The sequence below is a fragment of the Festucalex cinctus genome, chromosome 12 (assembly GCF_051991245.1).
Source record: "Festucalex cinctus isolate MCC-2025b chromosome 12, RoL_Fcin_1.0, whole genome shotgun sequence".
In the NCBI taxonomy this organism is placed as follows: domain Eukaryota; kingdom Metazoa; phylum Chordata; class Actinopteri; order Syngnathiformes; family Syngnathidae; genus Festucalex; species Festucalex cinctus.
Window position 1 is genome coordinate 12,325,891 of NC_135422.1, and position 20,780 is coordinate 12,346,670.

At 38.2% G+C, this 20,780-nt stretch overlaps 1 protein-coding gene across 2 annotated transcripts in view; it reads left to right on the top strand.

Annotated features, from left to right (window-relative positions):
* LOC144031229 (diphthine--ammonia ligase-like) overlaps positions 1-20,780 on the top strand; it is a 65,537-nt gene that overhangs the window by 39,116 nt on the left and 5,641 nt on the right. Inside the window, exon 13 of one of the 2 annotated variants that reach the window (XM_077538123.1) lies at positions 14,577-14,825. In XM_077538123.1, coding sequence (XP_077394249.1) covers positions 14,577-14,825 — 249 coding nt within the window. Of the gene's footprint in view, positions 1-14,576; positions 14,826-20,780 lie in introns of those variants that run through there. The other variant, XM_077538124.1, reaches the window with a different exon arrangement.

Genomic DNA, 20,780 nt, shown 5'->3' on the forward strand with positions numbered 1-20,780 from the left:
CGCCAAGCCACAATAGAATTTGCGCTGGATTTTGAAAATGGTCAAAGTGGACCACCAGGCATGGGCGACAAAGGGGATGTGACGCTGCCAATTAGTGTCAATGGGAGGCAGAGGTGTAGCCAGGCGTACATTAGCATTTGAATAATATTCTGATAAACAATAATCAGTATTTCTTTTTTTTATTTTTATTTTTTACTTACTGTGTATGCGGGTGACTACATAGCTTTTTTTCTGTTAACAAGCAAACAATAGCATATCCTTATCTTCAATAAAATCTTCAGCTTTAGCCCAATAAACAAGTGTGAATTGTTTTTATTTTTTTTATTTTTATTGGTATTTTCTCTGGTGTGTACAGTGGATAACTCCCTTTATACTTGTGCAACCATTAAGAATGCTGATGAAAAACGAGATCTGGAATGCTCAGAAACTCACTCATTTGAACACAGGCTTGTTTCCTTTTCGGCATACCTGAATGAAGTGCGATGACATAGACCTTTCGTCCAAATATTTGTTGAGTGACGTTCAGGATGACGACTGATTGCTGAATGGCTTCCAACCGGCAAACCCCCCCCCCCACCCTATACTGTCTTGCATGGCATCCCATACACAAACACCGAGGTCAAATGACTTTCCTTGAAGTGGACACGAACCAAAGCCACTCATCAAACGCAGTGAGACCTAAAAAAAAAGGTGTAATGAGTTTAATGAACTTTCATGTCTTTGTCTTTAGAGTTGGTGAAGCAGCATGTGGCTCATTTATACATATTTAAGCAACTGGATTATTTTATGTTCCCTGTTTTGAAGTTGTGAGTCGTGGAATTACCTAAACTAGAACATTTCAACTGGATAGTTTGCATTTACCAGCAACTTGGATTTCACAATGAAAATCCCGTGTAGATGTTCCCAGTCTGTCAAATGTAATCAGATTATAGAGATGCCACATAGTTCTTCCCTGTTGCGACAATCCCGAAATGTCATTGTCAACTCATTGACTTTGCACATGACAGAGAAAGACTTTAGCCTTGGCGGAGGTCTGCTTTCATTTATCCCGCATCCCGCAAAACATGCTTGTGTAATTTCGTCCCGGGATAGAATCCCCTTCTCGCTCGTTTGAGGCTTCCCGGCATGTACAGTACCGTATATCAGCGTAGACGTGGTTTTGAGGCGCCAGTCAACTCTGGAACCAATGGTCATCGTCTCACAAACAGTATTTCAAGGGGGGTTTGTGTAGACCCCCGCCCCACCCGCTGCTCTTCTGCAGCCAGCACCACGTGGTGGACGCAGGCTGGTATTAGCATGTAGTGAGGACGTGTGGAGGGAATGGATGTGTCACAGTGCATCGTCTGTCAACGCGGTGGCTTACTGTCCACTGCCACACTCCCACTCATTAATGGGCCTGAACATGATTGCCTCTGAGGGGCTCTCCGTGTATTGTTATCGGTGCTTGACTGCCTCCGAAGCAAGAAGCGCAACAGACCCACATATCGCCCTATATTTAATTATTAATAGGATTATGTGTGGTACAGTTGCTAGTGGACATGCTTGGCTAGTAAATGGCCACAACATGAGTTCTGTATGCACAATTGATGAGTTCTAATACAAGTGCTGCATCAACAGTAATGAAATATGCAGTCAGGTTAGTATTGTAAAATTATTCATAACTATCGTAGTGATTTTCAGTTGAGCAATAGTATGTTCATATGCATATGTGTATATGTATTAGGGTTGTCAAAATTAATGCATTAATTTTGAGTTAATATAAGGTTCCTTTAACACCACTAAATTTTTTAACGGGTGATTAATGACCGCCCCTTACTTGGAAAGTCTGTACTGGAATTCCTGTCACAACGCAGCAGACACATCCATGTCAAAATTTAGCAGTAATAAATTTAATAGTAATACATGTACAGGGTCAGGCAAAATGATCTGACACATTTGTAGGTTCAATAAAAGACAAATAAAGCAAAGAAACAAAAAAGTGTTTTTATTTTCTAAAAGTACGTATAATGTCATTTTTTTCATATAATGCCTTTTTTTGTTTCTGTATAGTGCCATTATTTTTTTGGCCGGCCAGTTGATTTTTGTTTCAATGCAGATCCAGTAACTCTGAAGTTGGTAACCCATAACAAGATCATATTACGAGCTGGTACGGGACGATGTCTACGAAGTTTGAAGTGCAAACGGAATTCTCGTTGTGTTGCAATTACAGATTCGTTTGTTTTGAGAAACATTTCCACAATAAAAGAGCGATGTTCACCAGTCCAATTCATGGCATCAGCTGAAAAAGAAGCAAAAAATAATAGCACTATACAGAAACACAACAGGAGGGCATTATATGAAAAAAAAAAATTGCATTATACGTACTTTTCGAAAATAAAAACACTTTTTTTTCCCCCTTTATTTGTCTTTTATTAAACCTATGACCCTGTATTTGTGGGGACTGGGGTCAAGTTGTATTTTACAATTTTAAAAATGTGTAGAATTTCACAAGTTACTTCGTATTAAAGATTAGCTAGCTCTTAATATGAAAAGAAAATGCACTGAACTGGCACCAATGTCTTACAAATGCAATTATGCCATCTAGTGGCAGAAAATGACAACACAAATCAACATCACACTAAAAGATGCAGCCATATTTCTAGATTAACATTTTTTTTTCCACTTTTATGTAAACAAGAGTATGAAAACATATTGTACATCTTATTGTAGATTTAGAACAGATGTAACATTTGAGATTAATCGTGAGTTAACTATTCAAGTTATTAATTACAATTAAAAAATTTAATCACCTGACACCCCTAATATGTACAGAGAATGGCACGCAAAAATTTTTTATCTAAACTGCCTAAATGTAGATAGGTGTACCTAAAGTATGTGTGAATAGTGAGGGTCAATGTAAGATCCGCATTCATGTTTGTTTGTATGCGGTTGAGTGGAGTAGAGGTTCACAGACACGCCAGTGTGTGTTTACGCCACCGCCGCTATCCACCATGACATTCCCGCTATCAACAACGGCAAACACTCAGTCAAAAGACGTCAATTATTTCCAGTCCCTCCCATGTCTCCATGATCAGTATTGGCTGTCAAGGTCGGCTCCACATGATTAGTTTTCGTTGCACATAACAAGAAGTGAAGAGGAAATGCATGGATACTGTAAAAATGTAGTTCACTACCATCGCCATTGTGAAATATATGATGGTAAAATTACTATGGTAACTAGCTGCTATATTCAGCAGAGCTGCCTGCCTGCCTGTGTTTCTTACCCCCGCAGTGACAAGAGCTGACAGGGCCCAAACACACGCGTGCACACGCTCGGAAGAGGGATGTTGAAGATCCTCCGAAATATACACATGCGCTCAATACCAAACTAGCAATATGCGAGCCGTCTTTTTGACATTTGGATGGAAAATGTGCTTTATTTACTTTTTTTTAGGAAGAAATATTAAAGAATCACATTCACACATACAAGTTGGAGATGCTCATTGTGAAATGTACACTTACGGCTAACTAATGCAGGCCATTTGATATTTCTATGGGGAAAGGCATTTATTATTTCATATTATTTTTATTATTTATTTTGGAAAAGTATCAAACACGGTTTTTGTTTTAAGAAGTAAGATAGGAAATCAATTGAAAACAAAACAAACACAATTACACGAGGAAGTTTAAGTTTAAGATGTGTCTTTTCAAATATACACTTGTGGCCAATACAGACTGACCAAATTCAGGGGCCCCAGCTTGTAATATTAAAGAGGGAGAGTCACTTTTTTGTCCCCCAAGAAGAAATATTACATTTGAGTATTTTCTTATTCATTGTCTGTGTATTTTATTAGTAGTTTGTTTGCAGTGCACAAGATTAATGAAAAAGGAGCACAGAATGACGAGCAAATGTAACTGATGCTGCTCATGCCTTTTTTATTTTTTATTTTTTTTTGTATTTTAGGAATTTGCTCCAGCAGCAGATGATGTATGTGATTATTATGCCCCAGTTCTGCGATTCCTTAAGTTGCGCACATTAAAAGTGACAGTCGCTGCCTCTGGTTAGAAATGATTATTACATCCACATGCAACAATATGCCAGCATTTCCATTTTTTTTTTTTAAGCAGCGAAACAGACGACTCAGACAAGATTAGCGTTTACTTTTTTTTTTTTTTTTTTGGTTGGTGGGGGTTACTTGATCATAAATTGGACAGGGAGGCAATTCGTCGGAGTGGGAACTTTTAAGCGCCGGGTCATTCATTTTTCAAATGCCACTGTCATCGGGTCGGCCTTCGCTGAGCTTAAAAAAATAAATAAAAATGGATGAATAATACACAGCCTGTATTTTTATGCTTCAGCATGTTGCCTTTTAATGTACGTCTCTTATTGATGTTATGGATTTATCGTTATGGGATCATGTCAGGGGCCCCGAAGATTATGAATTTAAAATGGAAAGGGTGAGATTATTTCCATTTGGAATGTTACAGTTTTGGACAGATTCAATGCTTCTTTTTATATACAGTATACATTTTTAGTACATTTCTCGTGTTCATTTTTTCCCCCCTTTCTTTTACAATTTGAATGACCATTTACATATTTGAAATAACATAAAAACTATGGATTATTGTCATCATTGAAATGTAGTTCACAAGGTAAAAAAAATAAATTAAACTTTTTATTTTGTTACAGTATAGCATTTGTGTACTGGTAGTTTTAGCATTTTTTTAAGCATTTTCCTATATTAATTGATTTTGCTATTTATATACTTCGTCTTAGCATACTTTTGGATATTATAGTTCTTGTCAAACTTTAATAAAAGGAAAATAACATTTCTTAAATAATATCACCATTTACTTTATTTTATTTTGTAGTATGTTTGATTTATTTGTATATATTTATTTTTACATTTTGAAGTGATAACATAAATATCTTATAATATACTATTCATTTTTGTATCTTACTTAATGAACCCTCAAGACGATTATTATTACGACTATTTATAATCCTAACATAAATACCCTGGAAGCATAATAACAAATAGACATTGTTCTGATTGAGTATTTTCTGCATAACTATATTTATTAATATTGCTGTATCATAAATACAACAGATTCCTATGCAGTCATGATATGAAAAATGAATGCAGGCAATACTGATGTCGCAGTTTTCCGCTGTACGGCCCACAAACAACCATTTACAGCTTTCTCAGTACAGTACAGTATTACTGCATTTCACTACTGGAATTTGGACTTTATTAAAATGAACATTTTGACTTTGGGCAACAAAAGAAAAATGTTTGACAGTCTTTTTTTTTTTTTTTGTCCATTTTGGAGCTCTGCTTTTCATGCAGCCATACTGCCATCTGTTGAGACCAGGTGGTACTACACCCACTCCATTATGTTCTCAGCAGTCTTTTATATATATCAGTCTTTACTTTGTCCAAAATTCATCTTTTTAATCAACAATATTCAACTGTATCATGTTATTTTTCTTTTTTTACGTGAAATGCTTGGTGTGGGCATTTCACATTCTGTGCATTATAAACTACCGAAACTGTACAAAAAAACACCCCCAAGAAATCGACATTATAAGACTAGAGGAGAAGAAGTGGTCATAGACGGAAGACAGCAAGGGGGAGGGAGGGTTGAGGGCTGCCGTTTCATCATCATTCAATCAGACAAACATGCCCCTCAAGCCCAAATGGCGAGACCCTCCGCGATTCTCTCGAATTAGGGAGATTAGCTGCAAAGCGCATAATGCAGGATGATGGAATTTGTCATCATTTGCATTGTCCTGGAAAGATCGGGCTTGATAGAGCGATGCGTGGCGGTGCTTGTCATGTCCCCACGGGCAGGTCACACACACGCACGCAGACGCACACACACAGAGCCAGCGAGAGAGGCTTGGCAGAAATGATTTTTGCGATATGTGCATCAGTCGTAAAAAGCCTCACAACCAATTTGTCAAAAGATCGGAGGTGGCGACAGTTGAAGGCAACCGGGGCCATTTGCCTAACGCCGTGAAAAGGATTGCCCTTCCATCAGTCTGGCCCCAGTCATGTTTTAGCTCTATTTATTCGATTTAGGAAGTAACTGTGGGAATCACAGAGTAACTTATGATGGAATTTTATCGCAAAAGAGTTTCATGATTAAGAAAACCATGAACAATTTATTTCAACTTTGGGAATTGAGGTCAGAATCGTAGAATAACTCATAATACGATATTGTTCATCATGATCCAGCAATATTGATATATTGTAAGAAAACCATGTATGAAGTTAAAAAAGCTGAGAAATACATCTGTGGAAATTTGTAAAAATCTCATCAAAAAAAAAAAAAATCCCCCAATATTGCAATTTAAGTATTTATAAAAACAAACACAAGCAATAAATTTATTATACATAAATGTTTTGGTGTTTTACGCTAAAATGAACCATGAATTAATAAGTAAAACGGTTCATTTATCGACTTCAATTAAAATTGTTCATTTACCAATCCTTTCGACTTGCAGTCTTTTAAGTGTTCACGATAATAACTTCACAAAATTCTACCAAACAATTATTAATGTAATTATAAGTCATTAAAGTCAGATTACAATAATAATCTCACGCAAATTTGTGGTTTAATCACTTCAACTTTTCAATTTTCATTAAATGATGACATGTAAATGTGGACTACACTTCTTAGGCACTTAATCTAAACACTAGCTGAATAAACAGAATATACAATACAGTACATATAAAAAAAAAAAATACAACCTACTGACCAAAATAAACAAGTAGATTATTATTATTTTTTTAATTGCAGCCTTTGTGCGCTGCAATGTCGATTTGAATTTGATTAATTGTTCATCCCTACCTGTGTTTCAGCAGCCTTGCTAACATTCACCTTTATTTTTACTTTTCCCACCCGTTTTGTTTTACATCTTGATGTACCAGTTTGCACTAATAACTGTTTTAGCTGTAATATTTTTTGGCAAAGAATATGGACACTTGTTGTGCACCTGTTACTCAGCAGCTTGTTTATTTTATTTATTTATTTTTTGCTTTCAACCTTTTATTATTTTTGTGTCATACTAAGCCATTTGCACTATTACTGATTTAAGCCGCACTTTTTTTTTTTTTTTAAGAACGTAATAAAGGTGCACGAATACTTCCATCGTTTATTACAGAATAGCATCGCAGAGGAAATAGGAAGAGGCGCGAGCATTAAAATGAATTCAAGTGAAGCAAGGAAATGTGTCTAAATGGGAAAAGAGATTTCAACCATTGCTCCTGTATGTGTGATCCTCACCCGCAGAAGATTTCAATTTTAGAATCTCGGTTTTCTCATACTGGAAACTTGTTCCCCTCCACACAATATGCAGAGGGAGATCTTACGTTTTAATGAAAAAATATGTATTTACTTTACTTATTATTTTTACACTCCTATGTTTGATTTATTGATATTTGGTTCAGTTGTATCGATAATTATATATTGAAAGGTCAAAATTATTGTGTCATAAGATCGATATATTGATACAGTTGTGTTGATTAGATATCATGCACAATAGCGCCATTTTGTCCTCTTCCGAATCAAAGCGATATGTACCACAATACAGAGCTCAACATTTGAAAATCCCAGCAGGAAAAAACAAAAAACAAAAAAACAAGCACACATTTGAGTGATGGCAAGAGGACGTGTTTGTTTATTCATGCCCGTCGGCGTTGGCGATGCGCCTCCCCTGAGCGTCCCGCTGTCAGGCTACCCCCCGCCCCGACCTTGGTTGGAGACTGAGCGGCAGCCCTCTCCGACCAGCATAAAGTTGACCAGAGCTGACATGACAGTGCGTAACTCTCACTGTGTGTGTGCGTGCGTGCGTGTGTGGAGTGGGCACATCAAGGGCAGACGTGAGGGCACGTTTGGGGGTGGGGGGTTTGGTGCAGAAAGGCCTTTTGTCCTTGTCTGATATGGGTTAGGGTTAGTCTACTTTTTTTGGTGAAAATTGTGGATTCTTGTGCCTATGTTTGAATTGTTTCCGGGTAAATCCAAAAACGTGAGAAGGCTTCAAGACATTTTTGAGCACTTCACGGGACTATTTATGTGGCAGTTTAAGTAACGCTGATTTGTTCTGACATTTCCACATAAACGACTGCGGCGCGGATTATGATAAACATGAAAACAATGCAAATATAGTGAATCCTTGCATATTTGTGATTTGGCATTTGCTAATTCGCTGTATATATATATATATATATATATATATATATATATATATATATATATATATATATATATATATATATATATATATATATATATATATATATTTATTTATTTATTTTTTATTTTTTTGTGTTTCTTTACAATGTTCATGGGTCAGTGTGGCCCGTTCTAATGTTGAACCATCACCAAATATCACATAACACAGTGCAATGTTGTTGTTTTTTTAGATTTAAAACACGAAAATTTCAAAAAATCAAGGCAAGCGGACAAAGTTGATTTTCCAAACGGGTCAATTTGACCCGCAACATGACGAGAGGAATGCTTTTCACATCTAAATGTATTACATTGTGAGGGCTTCTTGAAATTGCTTTCTTCCTTAAATGTTAACAATTTTATGTTAAATAAACGCACATTCCCTGCGATTGGTTGGCAACCAGTCCAGGGTGTACCCCGCCTACTGCCCAAAGACAGCTGAGATAGGCGCCAGCAGCCCCCGCGACCCTTGTGAGGAATAAGCGGTCAAGAAAATGGATGGATGGATAAACGCACATTTTGAGTGCAGGTGTCTTCATCCATTTTTTTTTTTTTTATTGATAATTTAGCCCCTGACGGCAATCGCCATTTGATTTAGCAGCATAATTTTGTTTGGGAGAATTTTTTTAGATGCAAATTTGACAAATAAGAAAATACATTTTAGTTGTTTTTGTCCACAATGTAAGTAAATTATAACAATCATATAAAATATATTTTTATCAAAAGTATAATTTGGGTTGAAGGGTTTCTATCTACATTTATTTACCATCTCCTTATTCAAATTTTTTTTATCTATGCAATGTATTCGCAACTTGAAATATTCATTGAAGAGTGGTAGCAACTCCACATCACTAAATACTCTTTGGAATTTTGTCAAATGTGTAACAAATGTTCTAGCAGAGACTTGACAGTTTCGAATAAAAGAGAAAAAAAAAAACATTCAAGATGGCACATGCCGCATGAATGCCGCCTCCGTTGTGTTGGAGTCATGCGTCAACATTTTGTCGGGCATTTACCGTCAACGAAATCCGCATTTGGGAAACAAATGACACTGTGGCAAAAATGACAAATGTTCCTCCATGCGGTTGAAAATTCAAACAAAGACTCCTTTATTTAGAATAAATATAAATGGTTAAGATGGCTTTGGTACAGCATACATGCTGTCACTAAACCATTGTTTTTTCCCAATCCATTTGAAACTGTTCTACAAAAATGATCACTAAACTTTCACATTATGCTTTGCTCACAAATTAATGTTGTGGGGCAAAAACACAATTGGAATCAGCCATCTGTCTTGGTTACCTGCGATCGGGGCTCATTTGCGCGAATTATATGGTAGACGTTGTCAACCATGGAATTTGCCCAATACGTTTTGCAATTGTGATGAATATAGGAATAGGCACACAGAATTGGCATTTCAGCATCATCCAATCCTTGCTTATAATGGTATTAAATATACTTTTTTTTTGGAAAAAAAAAAAAAGATCTGCCTCATTTCTGATGGCCATTTGGGCCTACTTCGCAAATCGGTACTGTATTTTAATGCCGGTACTTGGAGTATTTTCTGATAAAGTAAAAATATGCATTATAAGTGTAATTACACTGTAATAAGCATGTAATTACATAACTAAAAACTCTTAATGCATAACATTCCCCCTGTAATTTGTTTGTATGTGTCCTTGCCTTAATCAACATTATACTCATTTAATTAAACCTATTTTACACATTTTGCATGCTCGTTTTCCTGCTTAAATTATGCATGAGGCCTCCGTGGGGTCAAACGTGACCATTAGCATAGCTGAAAGGTACGTTTGAGATGCTTTTCTTTCTGCCTGTCCTTGGAACCAGCCGGAGAAGCTGACTGTTCATCAATAGCGGGTAATTTTATCCTAGTTCAGCTATCTTCCAAACTCTGCTAATGACACCGCGAGATGTTCCTCGGAAATATGCAGCTTGGCCCCCAGAGAGCTTCTGAGACCAAATATAGTCTGGCGCTATCTGGTCATCCATGAAAACGTGTCTGACCAAAAAAACCAAAAAAAAAAAAAACCTTGCAATTAGAAGCACCTCAGCCTGAAAGAAGACCCCATTAGAGACTCCCCGAGTGCATTTACATAAAGTTACTTTCCGTAGAGAGTGTCTTTGTTGACCTTTTAACAAGTCACAGATAAACAAGAAGTAAAATAAGGAGTGGTTAATACAAAGCAGGTAGGTGTGTCTCAGTTTTTAACATTGAGTGTCACACGGTTGTCAAATCAAATCAACTATGTCGTCAGACAGTGAAACATCAGCACAACTGCAAATAGCTGCTAGCCAGTCGTTAGCTAATGCAAGTAGCAAGCATAATACTCTACATCAGTAGTTCCCAAACATCAGCCCATTTGGTACTGGGCTGCACAGATGACTGTGTACAGGTATTATTGTTCATTATATTGTATATCATATTGTTCAGACAGTTTTTCACTATCTGCGAACATCTTTGAAAAATTTTGCAACCTGTACAAATTACACTTGCAAGCATTGGCTTAAGAGCTTAAGAGATCAATTTCAAACTGGGCTCACTTCAGTGATTTATTTATTTATGTATTTATTTATTTATTTATTTATTAATTATTGAAATTTTACGTTATAAGATATGCTGCTGACACTGGGAATTCCGTGCACAAAAAAAATAAGCAAATATTTTCTAATTTACTGCTTAGCGGCCAAAATTGACTTATAATAATCGGTATTGGTATAATAAAACATATTGGTCTATCCTACTGCCCCAAATGTACACTGAATGATCATGTTACACAAGCTATTTTATTTATTTATATGATTTCTGTTCAAATAATCCAGTCGTAATAATGCAATTGTGTTTATAGAGTGCAATTTGTGAGTTGATTTTCCCATCAAAATCCCACTAACCGACGCTAACATGAGTCATATTTGTTTAAGGATAAACAACATGGAAATGTGGTAATGATACACTCTGTTTGGGGAAAGTGTATTTAAGAAGCAACAACATACCCACAGCAACCAAACGTTTTTTTTTTTTTGGTGGGGTGCAGTATGAAGGCTTCATGTCATGGGTAGCAGTTTTTTAGCAGTATATCATGGTCAGAACATGTTGGCACATGGCTAAATATACAGCAGCGAAGCAATAAACTAGAAGCTGCTGGTGCCATGTGGACACAAGTAACGTCATGGCACTTTCAGCTCACTATTCATCAGTGCTACAGTCGTACCTTCAAGTTCCAAAGTTCCTCACTTGCAAAGAAACTGCACACTTGTTTCGAAAAGAAGGACGCTGGGAAGAGATGAATGTAAAGTTGTCATGATTGCGTGTCCCACAAAAAAAAAAAAAAAAAAAAACGAAGAAAAAGCAAAATGTGCTATGTGGTATTTACTGATAAGCTCAGTGTGTCATGACTGGGTCATGCCAGGGTTAGGTTTGGGTCATGCAGGGGTTATGTTTGGGTCATGTCCGTGAGGTCAAGTGTCTGTTTTGAACTGATGTAACCATCATCTGGTTTCAACTGGAAAAACGCTCTGTGATGTCAGGAGCTATGTGATGTCAAGAATCAGCCAATCAGATAATTCCATGTCACTCCTGTTACCCACATGTCTAGCCACAGCCAATCCGATCAATTCGCTGTCTATTCAAGCCAAACCAAGAAGTGTGTGTTTGTTGGATTATTACCTCTGTTCCTCGGTGCATCTCCACAGCTCAAGGGGGCTTGGCGTCTCGTGAGTCACAATGCATCCTTATTGTTTCTCGTCTAGTCAAGTTTGTTCTACGCCTCTCAATGTTATGTGAATAAAGAGTTAAAATCATATTTGTGTCTGCGCTTTTGGGATCCAACCTCAGAACATAACACAGTGAGTACCAATGTCGATCAATACTACGGATAAAAGAGTAGAAGATGGCTGTGTTTGTGTGTGCACCGCATACACAGCAATGCGCCGCGTCCTGCCTTTTCTCCGCGGGCCATTTAGACGGCTAAGATGAGCGTTTGAAAACGACTTACCTTGTTATAGAAAGTTTAATGTCATGTGCAATTGTTTGCCCCCTCATGAATATTAAGAAGGAGCTCCTATTAAAAATGTATGTGGCATGGGGCTGTTGATCATGATGGGAACGCCCATGCAAATTGGACTGTCTTCCCTGTCAAGGCCCGAGATGAATAATGTAGTTGTGTGTGTGTGTGTTTTTTGTGTATATGCGGCGGCACAGCGCATTGACAGTCAATTAACAAGTTTGATCGGTGTGTGAAGTCATTCTTTTGAACTGTTAATTTTATGTAAATAGTATTCGCCCATGTCGCCCTCTCCTCACATTCCCCCCAGTTCCACCTCCCACAAAGAGTAACCAGAACGTCGTCGTCAATAATTGATCATCACACACCTGCTTGGTAGCAGCGATAGGAGTCTGCCTTTAACAGTCGAGGGAGCCCTCTGTTAGCACCTTTTGATATTCAAATTGACAAAATGGTCGCCGAGCTTTTGTGAATTCCAAATGGAATGAACTCGTGTTGAGGGGAAAGCACTTTAAAACTGCCGGACAGTCGTCCCAACTAGAAGGGGGCGAGTGGGCCTCCTTTTTTCACCATCACCTTTGATCACTTCTAAATGGAATGACGATGGCAATGTGTTGGAATCCTCGTTTGTGTCTTGTTGGGGTCTATGGAGACGTCATCCAAGACCAGCTACAGGCAAGCATCCAATTGTGGTGGTTAAAAAAAAAAAAGGATTTTGTCCCTCCATCCATCCATTTTCTGAAGCGCTTGTCTTCATTAGCGTTGCAGACAGCTTTAGGGATATTAACAAACAACCAATCACATAATTGGACAATAAGACTTTCAAAGTGGCACCTCAATTTATGAATAATCCAACATGACAATTTTTCCAAGTACAATCCAACACTCACCCATTTTTTTTGTCTTGATTTGTGAGCAAAATGTTGGCGTTAATGGTGGCAGCAAACTTCAAAACAAGCAGGAGAGTGAAAAAATGTTCAAAAAGAGGCCAAGTCATTTCTTCAAGTTGCTTATTGACATTCCCAGTCGATTTTTACACATAAAACAAAGAATTGCACAGTTTATTTAACCAAAACACAACTTGTGAAAAGTCTGCTAGCTAAATGCTAACTCATCATGTGAAACACCATAGACAGGCTAATAAAATGAGCATCAAAATTGTGATGGTTATAAAAACCTTTTAAGCAGTGGCTATTTGAGCACAAACCTTTATTTTACATGATTATTTTCAACATGCTCAATTATTCAAAACATTTTCGTGTGTCTTAGTCTATATGAATTGATCTATATCTTGATCCTGCTTGGCGTGCTTCACTTATGCCCACTGGCTCCCTGCAGAGCCCAACAATCATCACCAGATGATATTTGACCACACACTAGTATTGGAAAGCCACCCCCCCACCCCCCCACCCCCCAAACGAGGTCTCTAAAGACCTGACCTCTTTAATACCAGCCCTCATCCTCGCACGTCTCTACGCATTAAACAGATAGATCCAAGTCAGGCTTTTCTTTTGAGGGACCCCACGTGCGAGCAGAGGTATTTAACAGAGAATTAGCTCATTATCAAGTGCTTAATTGTGCTTATAAATAACAGTGGTGTTGCCGGGATGCTATTGGCAGGTTTTGTGTGAAGTGTGAATTGAAAACTGTTAGCGATAAGAAGTTGAAAATCAAGAGGTGGGCCTCGTTGATTAACGCCCCACTAACCAAGGGATATTTATAATTAATGTTAATTTGCTATAGCACCTCACAGATTAAAACACTTTCAAAAACATACTAAAGTAGTTTGTGTGTTTTTTAATGTGTAATCAAAATGTTGCAACGTAGGAAAATAGTTACAAAAATGTTTAATTAAACTAGCTTAAGTAATCTAAAGCAGTAAAGGAAAAATATTCACATAAATCTCTTTGTAAATTTAAAAATGTATGCTTGCAGTCATTAAAAATGGAAAAATACAACAAGGTAATTGTTTTAATAAAATAATTTAAAAAATTGAAGCAAAACATAAATTAAATAGATAATACAATATGTGCAAATATATATATATATGCTGTTTGTAATTATACATGAATTAAAAATAGAAAAATACTTATAATTAATACTTGAATATTTTTAAAAAAATCAACATATTGACTTAAATGTAATAAAAAATAAAAATGTATATACTATATACTATATATAGTATATACTATACTATGTATCACGGACCAGTTGTTACAGCCACCCAGTGGTACAACTTGCGCAGAAACATGTTTATTTGAGCTGTGTCATTTATTTATGAAAATATGTCATTAATTAAGATGATGACATAGTTGTCCTGGTTTTTGTCATCTCCAGGTAGATGATTCCGTGTTCTGTGCGGGCCAGATCGCACTGGTCCCCTGCACCATGCAGCTGGTGAAGGCAGGCAGCCGCACGCAGGCCAGCTTGTCTTTTAGCCACGCCCAGAAGGTTCTGGAGGCCACCATCAGCAGCTTGACTCTGGCCCACGTGGTCCAGGCTCACTGCTACATCACCAGACGCCAAGATGTAGCCGTTGTCCAGGCCGCTTGGAAACGCATGCTGGAGCTTATGGATGAAGACCAGGTCAGTAGATAATAGTCAGTAGGTTGTACGTTACTGTAAATGAGTTTTAATGCAAAGAAATGTGCATTTCTCTTCCTGTACGTGTAACGGTGAGTTGTCCCAATATTTTTGTCCTTATTTGCTAGCAAGAACAGGAAAGGTCAGTGTTTTGATTGATTGATTGATTGATTGATTGATTGATTGATTGATCATGTAAACATTGCAAGATGTGAAAATAAAACTGCTCAAAGGGAGTGAGAAGAAGTAAAAGATCTTATCATGTCACTTACAGTAGTTGTGTAACTCTTCTTATTTGTTTGTCTGCATGACTGTACTTTACTACCCCATAGTGGCCAAGTCGCACACAGACATAATGAATTAGTTATGATGCACAGACTATTTAATTCCTTACTAGTAGTTATGTTATTGCTATGCTAATACAAACTGCAGGTGTAGCGGTGAGGTGTCCCTAAACTTTTGTCATATTTGTGAAAAGGGGGAAATAGGTAAAAGTTCTCTGTGTCCCTCCCCGGGGGCCGCTCACTGCGACTGATATTTCCCGCCGCTGTTACTCATGAAAACTTGATGATGTGGGAAGCGCTGGCGTCTTTGATAATGTGCAGCTTGGCGCAGAGGCAGATGTCTTCCTCAGAGCCTCCCTAATCCTTTGCACCCCCCGACCATTTTGGATCGAGGTTCAACTCTCAGAGCAGCTTATCCCCCCTCGACACCCCCAACCATCCTCTTTTCCTTCCACCACCCGCCGTTCCGCCGCCCTGGCTTACAACCCCTTTGCTCCGTGCGTCTAACCAGAGCGCCAGTCTCTTCCCTGGCAGCCTCTCTCCGCCCACTGTAATCTGTCTAGTGGTGGGAATAGGCCCCAAGGGGGCACAGAAAGAGGCAGGAGTGCACATCCAACATGTGGCTCTGTCGGAGTGGGCGAGAGCGGGGTGTGTGGGGGGGTTTGGGGGAGTTAAAAGCCGAGGCAATGAGGATGTCAACTTTGTGTCACTTCCTGGAAAAGCCAAGCGGTAATTCTTGCTGTTTTTGCCCGTTTCGAGGCTTTTTTTAAAAAGGGTTCAATATTCAGATTTCACAAGCTGGTGAGATTTTTGACATTTTGTAACTCCATAGGATAAGAAATATGAAAAGTACTGACAACATGTCACCGCTTAGCAATGCAAACTGGGTCAGATCATGAAAGACAAAGTTTAAACTTCTCCAACTACATATTTTCAAGTTTTCAATGCATCTTCTCATATGAAATAAGAAAAAGTGAATTACTGTGAGATAAACCTTGATTATCTGTACAAACAGTGTTTAAGCCACTATACAATTATCCATCCATCCATTTTCTTGACCGCTTATTCACAAGGGTCGCGGGGGGTGCTGGAGCCTATACCAGCTGGCTTTGGGCAGTAGGCGGGGGACACCCTGGACTGGCTGCCAGCCAATTGCAGGTATACAATTATTGTTATATTATTATTAATTATTATACATTTCAGTGAGGTTTTACCATTTTGAACAAGCATGAGGAATTAGCCACCCAAACTGAAGCCGGTTCACTTGACTAAAATTGTTATTTAAAGACCATGAAGTGTTCTAATGTGTACTGTTTTCATTTCAGTTCTTTATCATGTTGAACAAAAATAAGTAACAATAATAAAAAATTTCAAACAGAATTCACCTTTTTCATTTTCTTCAATACAAAAAAAAAACTTAATAAGAGAAAAAAAAAGACATTTTTATATGGCTCTTCCATTTGGAAAACATGTTGCAAAAAAAGTAGTGATTTGTCTAAAATTCCGATTCTATCTTCTTCTTCTAAAGTTTAGTGCTAGATGCGTAGTATTTCCCTGAAACATTGGTTCAATTTGTACAAATCCAAATCTGACAACTTTCGCACTTTCAATAACATACTAGCTGTTTACTTGCTCTTTAATGGCACGCCGTTGGCCTGCTGTAAACGGCTACAAGGCCTCTCGTGTGCTCCACGCAAACATCCCGGCTGACGGAAGGCGAGTGCAAAGGGACGCAATGGCAGACTGACAGCGGCAAGTACAGCGAGCCTCGGCGCCGACGGCGTCCCACTGAGCAGGAAATGTAGGGGAACTGGCTAAGCGGCGCGGTCCCATCAGCTCCCCGCTGCTCGGCTGCCTTTACACCGCTTCCTTATTACCGTGTTTACCGTTCGGCTTTCACGCCTCTCTTTCTGTCGTGCGCCCGCAACGCCAGTTAGCGGGGTGAAGGAAAACAAACATGAGGAGAGAGGTGGGTCACGCTCCATAAGTGCGGCGCTGCGGGGATTATGGCTGCACGCCCTTCCAGTGAAGGAGGAGTGAATACGGGCATGAAATTTGCCATATATCAAAGTTGCTGAAGTATTAAAAAGTCAAATATGTAGAAAATCAAATATGGAAATAAATGACTTCAGCTGTGTGCTCGCTTAGTAAAAAGTCTTAGCTAAAAAATAAAGTAAATAAAGTAATTGATGTGAGACATTGAAAAAAAAATCAAACCCCTGTGTATCTGTAAAAATAATTATAAATAATATTGTGCAAAAAATATTTTTTCTTCATTAGTGTTAATTTCGTCAGTGAAAATTAAACAAAAATAATTTAGTCAATGCTCATTTTTCCCCTGAACTAATACTAGACTAGACTAGACTAAAACCCTCATTAATAAACAATAACTACGACTAAATCAGTATGCATTTTCATCGACAAATAGACTAGATGAAAATGGACGTCACTTAATAAAAAATGGGACACAAATCTATGGACATTTTAGTTCATGAACAAAAAACAAGATGGAAATAATAGCCAACAGCTACAACTTTCCAACAATAATGTTAATCCAACCGCTAACTAATGCTTACTAACTTACAAGTTCGTAGCATCAAGCCATAGTAGACACTTGTTGATATACTGCAATTGTGTGTGAAGTTGTTTTACATAAAAATGATTAGAGAAAATTGTATGTGAAATAGTTTTAGATCCAAAATGTTCAACATATCTGCTGACAAAAAAATATACACGGGTAAAATGATTGCCCTTTAAAACTAGACTAAAATGTTGACAGGTTTTGCTGACTAAAACTAGACAAATAAAATTATGTTTTGTTGGACTAAAATTGTCAAGACTCGGGTAATGCAGGAGTAATGTTGGGGTCTTGTCTCATGTCTGGGGTCACGCCTGGGTTAAGTTTGAGTAGAGTTCATGACCGTGCGCCAGAGTTCCCGACCCGTTACCTGTCTGTTTTGGTATTGATGTAATAGCATCCAGTTTCATCTAGTTTTAAGCTATATGATGTCTGGAATATGTGATGTCAGGAATCTTTTTATGCTATATGATGTTTGTTGATGTCAGGGACTAGCTGTAATTACTGGGTTAACAGCCAATCAGATGTCAGTACTGGTACTCACATGTCTAGCCACAACCAATGAAATTGATTGACTGTCTATATAAGGGTCTGAGAATTGTGTGTGTTTTGCCGGATTATTGCAAGCTGTTGCTCACTGTTTCGCTGTGCTTCTCCGCTGCCGAAGGGGGGCTTGGCGTGTCGTGATTCTCGATGCATTCTCTTTGTTTTTAGTTTAGTCAAGTTATGTGAATAAATAGTTAAAACATTATTTGTGTCTGCGTTTTGGGATCCAACCCTTCAGCACACAACAAAAATAAAGACTAAAATGCTAGATTTATTGTCGACTAAAAATAGACTAAATAAAAACGGGATGGGGTGGACTAATTATATGATAAAAACGAACACGCGTGATTGAAACTGGACTAAAACTGAGACTAAATTTATAAATGCTGGAAAAAATTAACACTATTGTTCAGTGTCACTCCATGTGGCCCAGTAAGAAATGGCCCATTGGGAACTGCTGCTATGGAAGTTGCACCACCATGCAAACTTTCAGCATTTCCCACCACCCCAACTCCCACTCTATGTTTTTCATGACTAAAAGAACAAACGTGACGCTGACGTGAGCTTGTCCGACAGCTTAAAAAGTCAGCAAGTCGCGTGTCACGCCAAAGTCCCGGAGCGCCGCGCCGCTCTCCTGTTGGACCGGGCCGGGCTGGGTATCCCAGAGGCCTGCAGGGTGGCCTTTAAGCCTGGCTGAGCAAGCGGCCGCACACACGACACCCCCCCCCCCCCCCTCCCTCGGTACACCCCTTCAGTCCTGTCACATCCCTCATCATTTGCCCGCTGTCTTCCGTGTTCAATCGCTATTGACAAGGAATAGCTAGAAGTGCTAATGTAACATTTATCAAAGCGTGGGCCATGTATATGTGCTGTCATGTGTTGACATGAGAGCCACATTGTTATTATCAGAATTGATCCAGTATTGGGGACATCTTGAAGAATAAAATGAAATTACACTGCGATTGAAGTTGGGTAGTTTTGGTAAAACAGTTTTGGTGTTTTTTTTTTGTTTTTTTTAGATTTTTGTGGTAAAAATTCAGAGATTAAAGTTGTAATTTTTTAACAATAAAGATGTTTTTTGTATAGTTTACAAAATTGTTTTTGCAATAATAGAGCTGTATAGTTTTGAAAAATGTTGCATAATTTGACTAGAAAAGGTTACAGTATATCTTCTTGTCATAATTTCATAAAACAAAAGTTGTGTAGTTTTGAGAAAAAAAAAACATACATATTCAAGTTAGAAGTTGTATTTTTTTGTGGAAATAAAGTCTTAATTTTAAGGACAAAAGCATACACAATCTATTAGGATTTGCGCTTTGGACTTGCAAGACACTGTTTTGAGTCCCACTGGACAAGAAGTGAAGTGATATTTTCTCTTAGAAAATAAAAAATCAAAAATCATTTATATTACCGTATGTTTTTTTTGCGGGGGTGGGGTGAAGCTGGAACATATTAATGGGATTTCCTGTCATTTCAAGGGGGGGGGACAATGATTTGAGATCCAAATGACAGCAAATTATTTGTATCTCAAGGCATCACCGTTATTACGGCTTCAAACTCGAAAATATACAACTTTATTCTTAATATATTGGGAGATTTTTCTCAAAAGAAGTTTGTAATTTTAATTATTCTCAATTTATTTATTTTTTTTAAACAAAATACAACTTTTTTTCCCAGAAATATTGGACTTGTAATCTTCTTTCTTTTCCCCAGCGTGGCCCTCATACTTCTTCGTAGACTGGCGATTAAGAGTTTCAGAAAGTTTTATCTGAAGGTGACCAACTGATGGTGAAAGGACAAAGACTTTTCTCATCGCCGTCTGCTGCTCTTTTCGATTATTTCTTCTTCTTTTTCTCTTGTGTGTGTCGAGCGAGCATCCAAGTAAAAAAAAACGAGAGTAACCTGTTATTATTCCGCACTTACAGAGTGCCATGTAAGTGGATGAAAATTGATCCAGCAAATTGAAACGGGGGTTAAGTGTTTTCACCCTATCGACTTTGGCTGAAATGGCGCTTATATAAAACACTCATTTCTGTCCCATTAGCGGATGATGCCAGCGCCAAGTATTATTAGAGGGGGGCCGCGCTGAATACTTTTTGTTCGGGCTAATGGCGGCCGCTCTGTTGGGGTAGAAAAGAGATTTTAAAAAAGTGAGGCCGCGGAATGATCCTGGCGGCGAGGTGAAAAGTCGACACGAGTAGGACCTGTCATGTTAGCATTTTGTTTACGGTGGCTGAAAGCATTATGGATCCATTGGTAGTTGTTTGCACACTATCATTACCCAGGGTCACCTCACAATCTGCGGGTAATGGACGGCCTGTCACAGCTGTCTGAGGAGACCGTGTGTAGTCCAGTTTTGTGTCTGTGTGTGGTCTTGTTTACAGTTAGACGACGTGGAGCCAATTTTGCCAATTTGTGAAGATATGGGCTAAGAAATCATTTTGGTAGCAAACGCGGACAAGGAATCCATTTTGAGTGTAGAAATTTTTGAGTGGCTAATGCTAAACAATGGGAAATGTCATAGACAGGCTAATGAAACTAGCATCCATG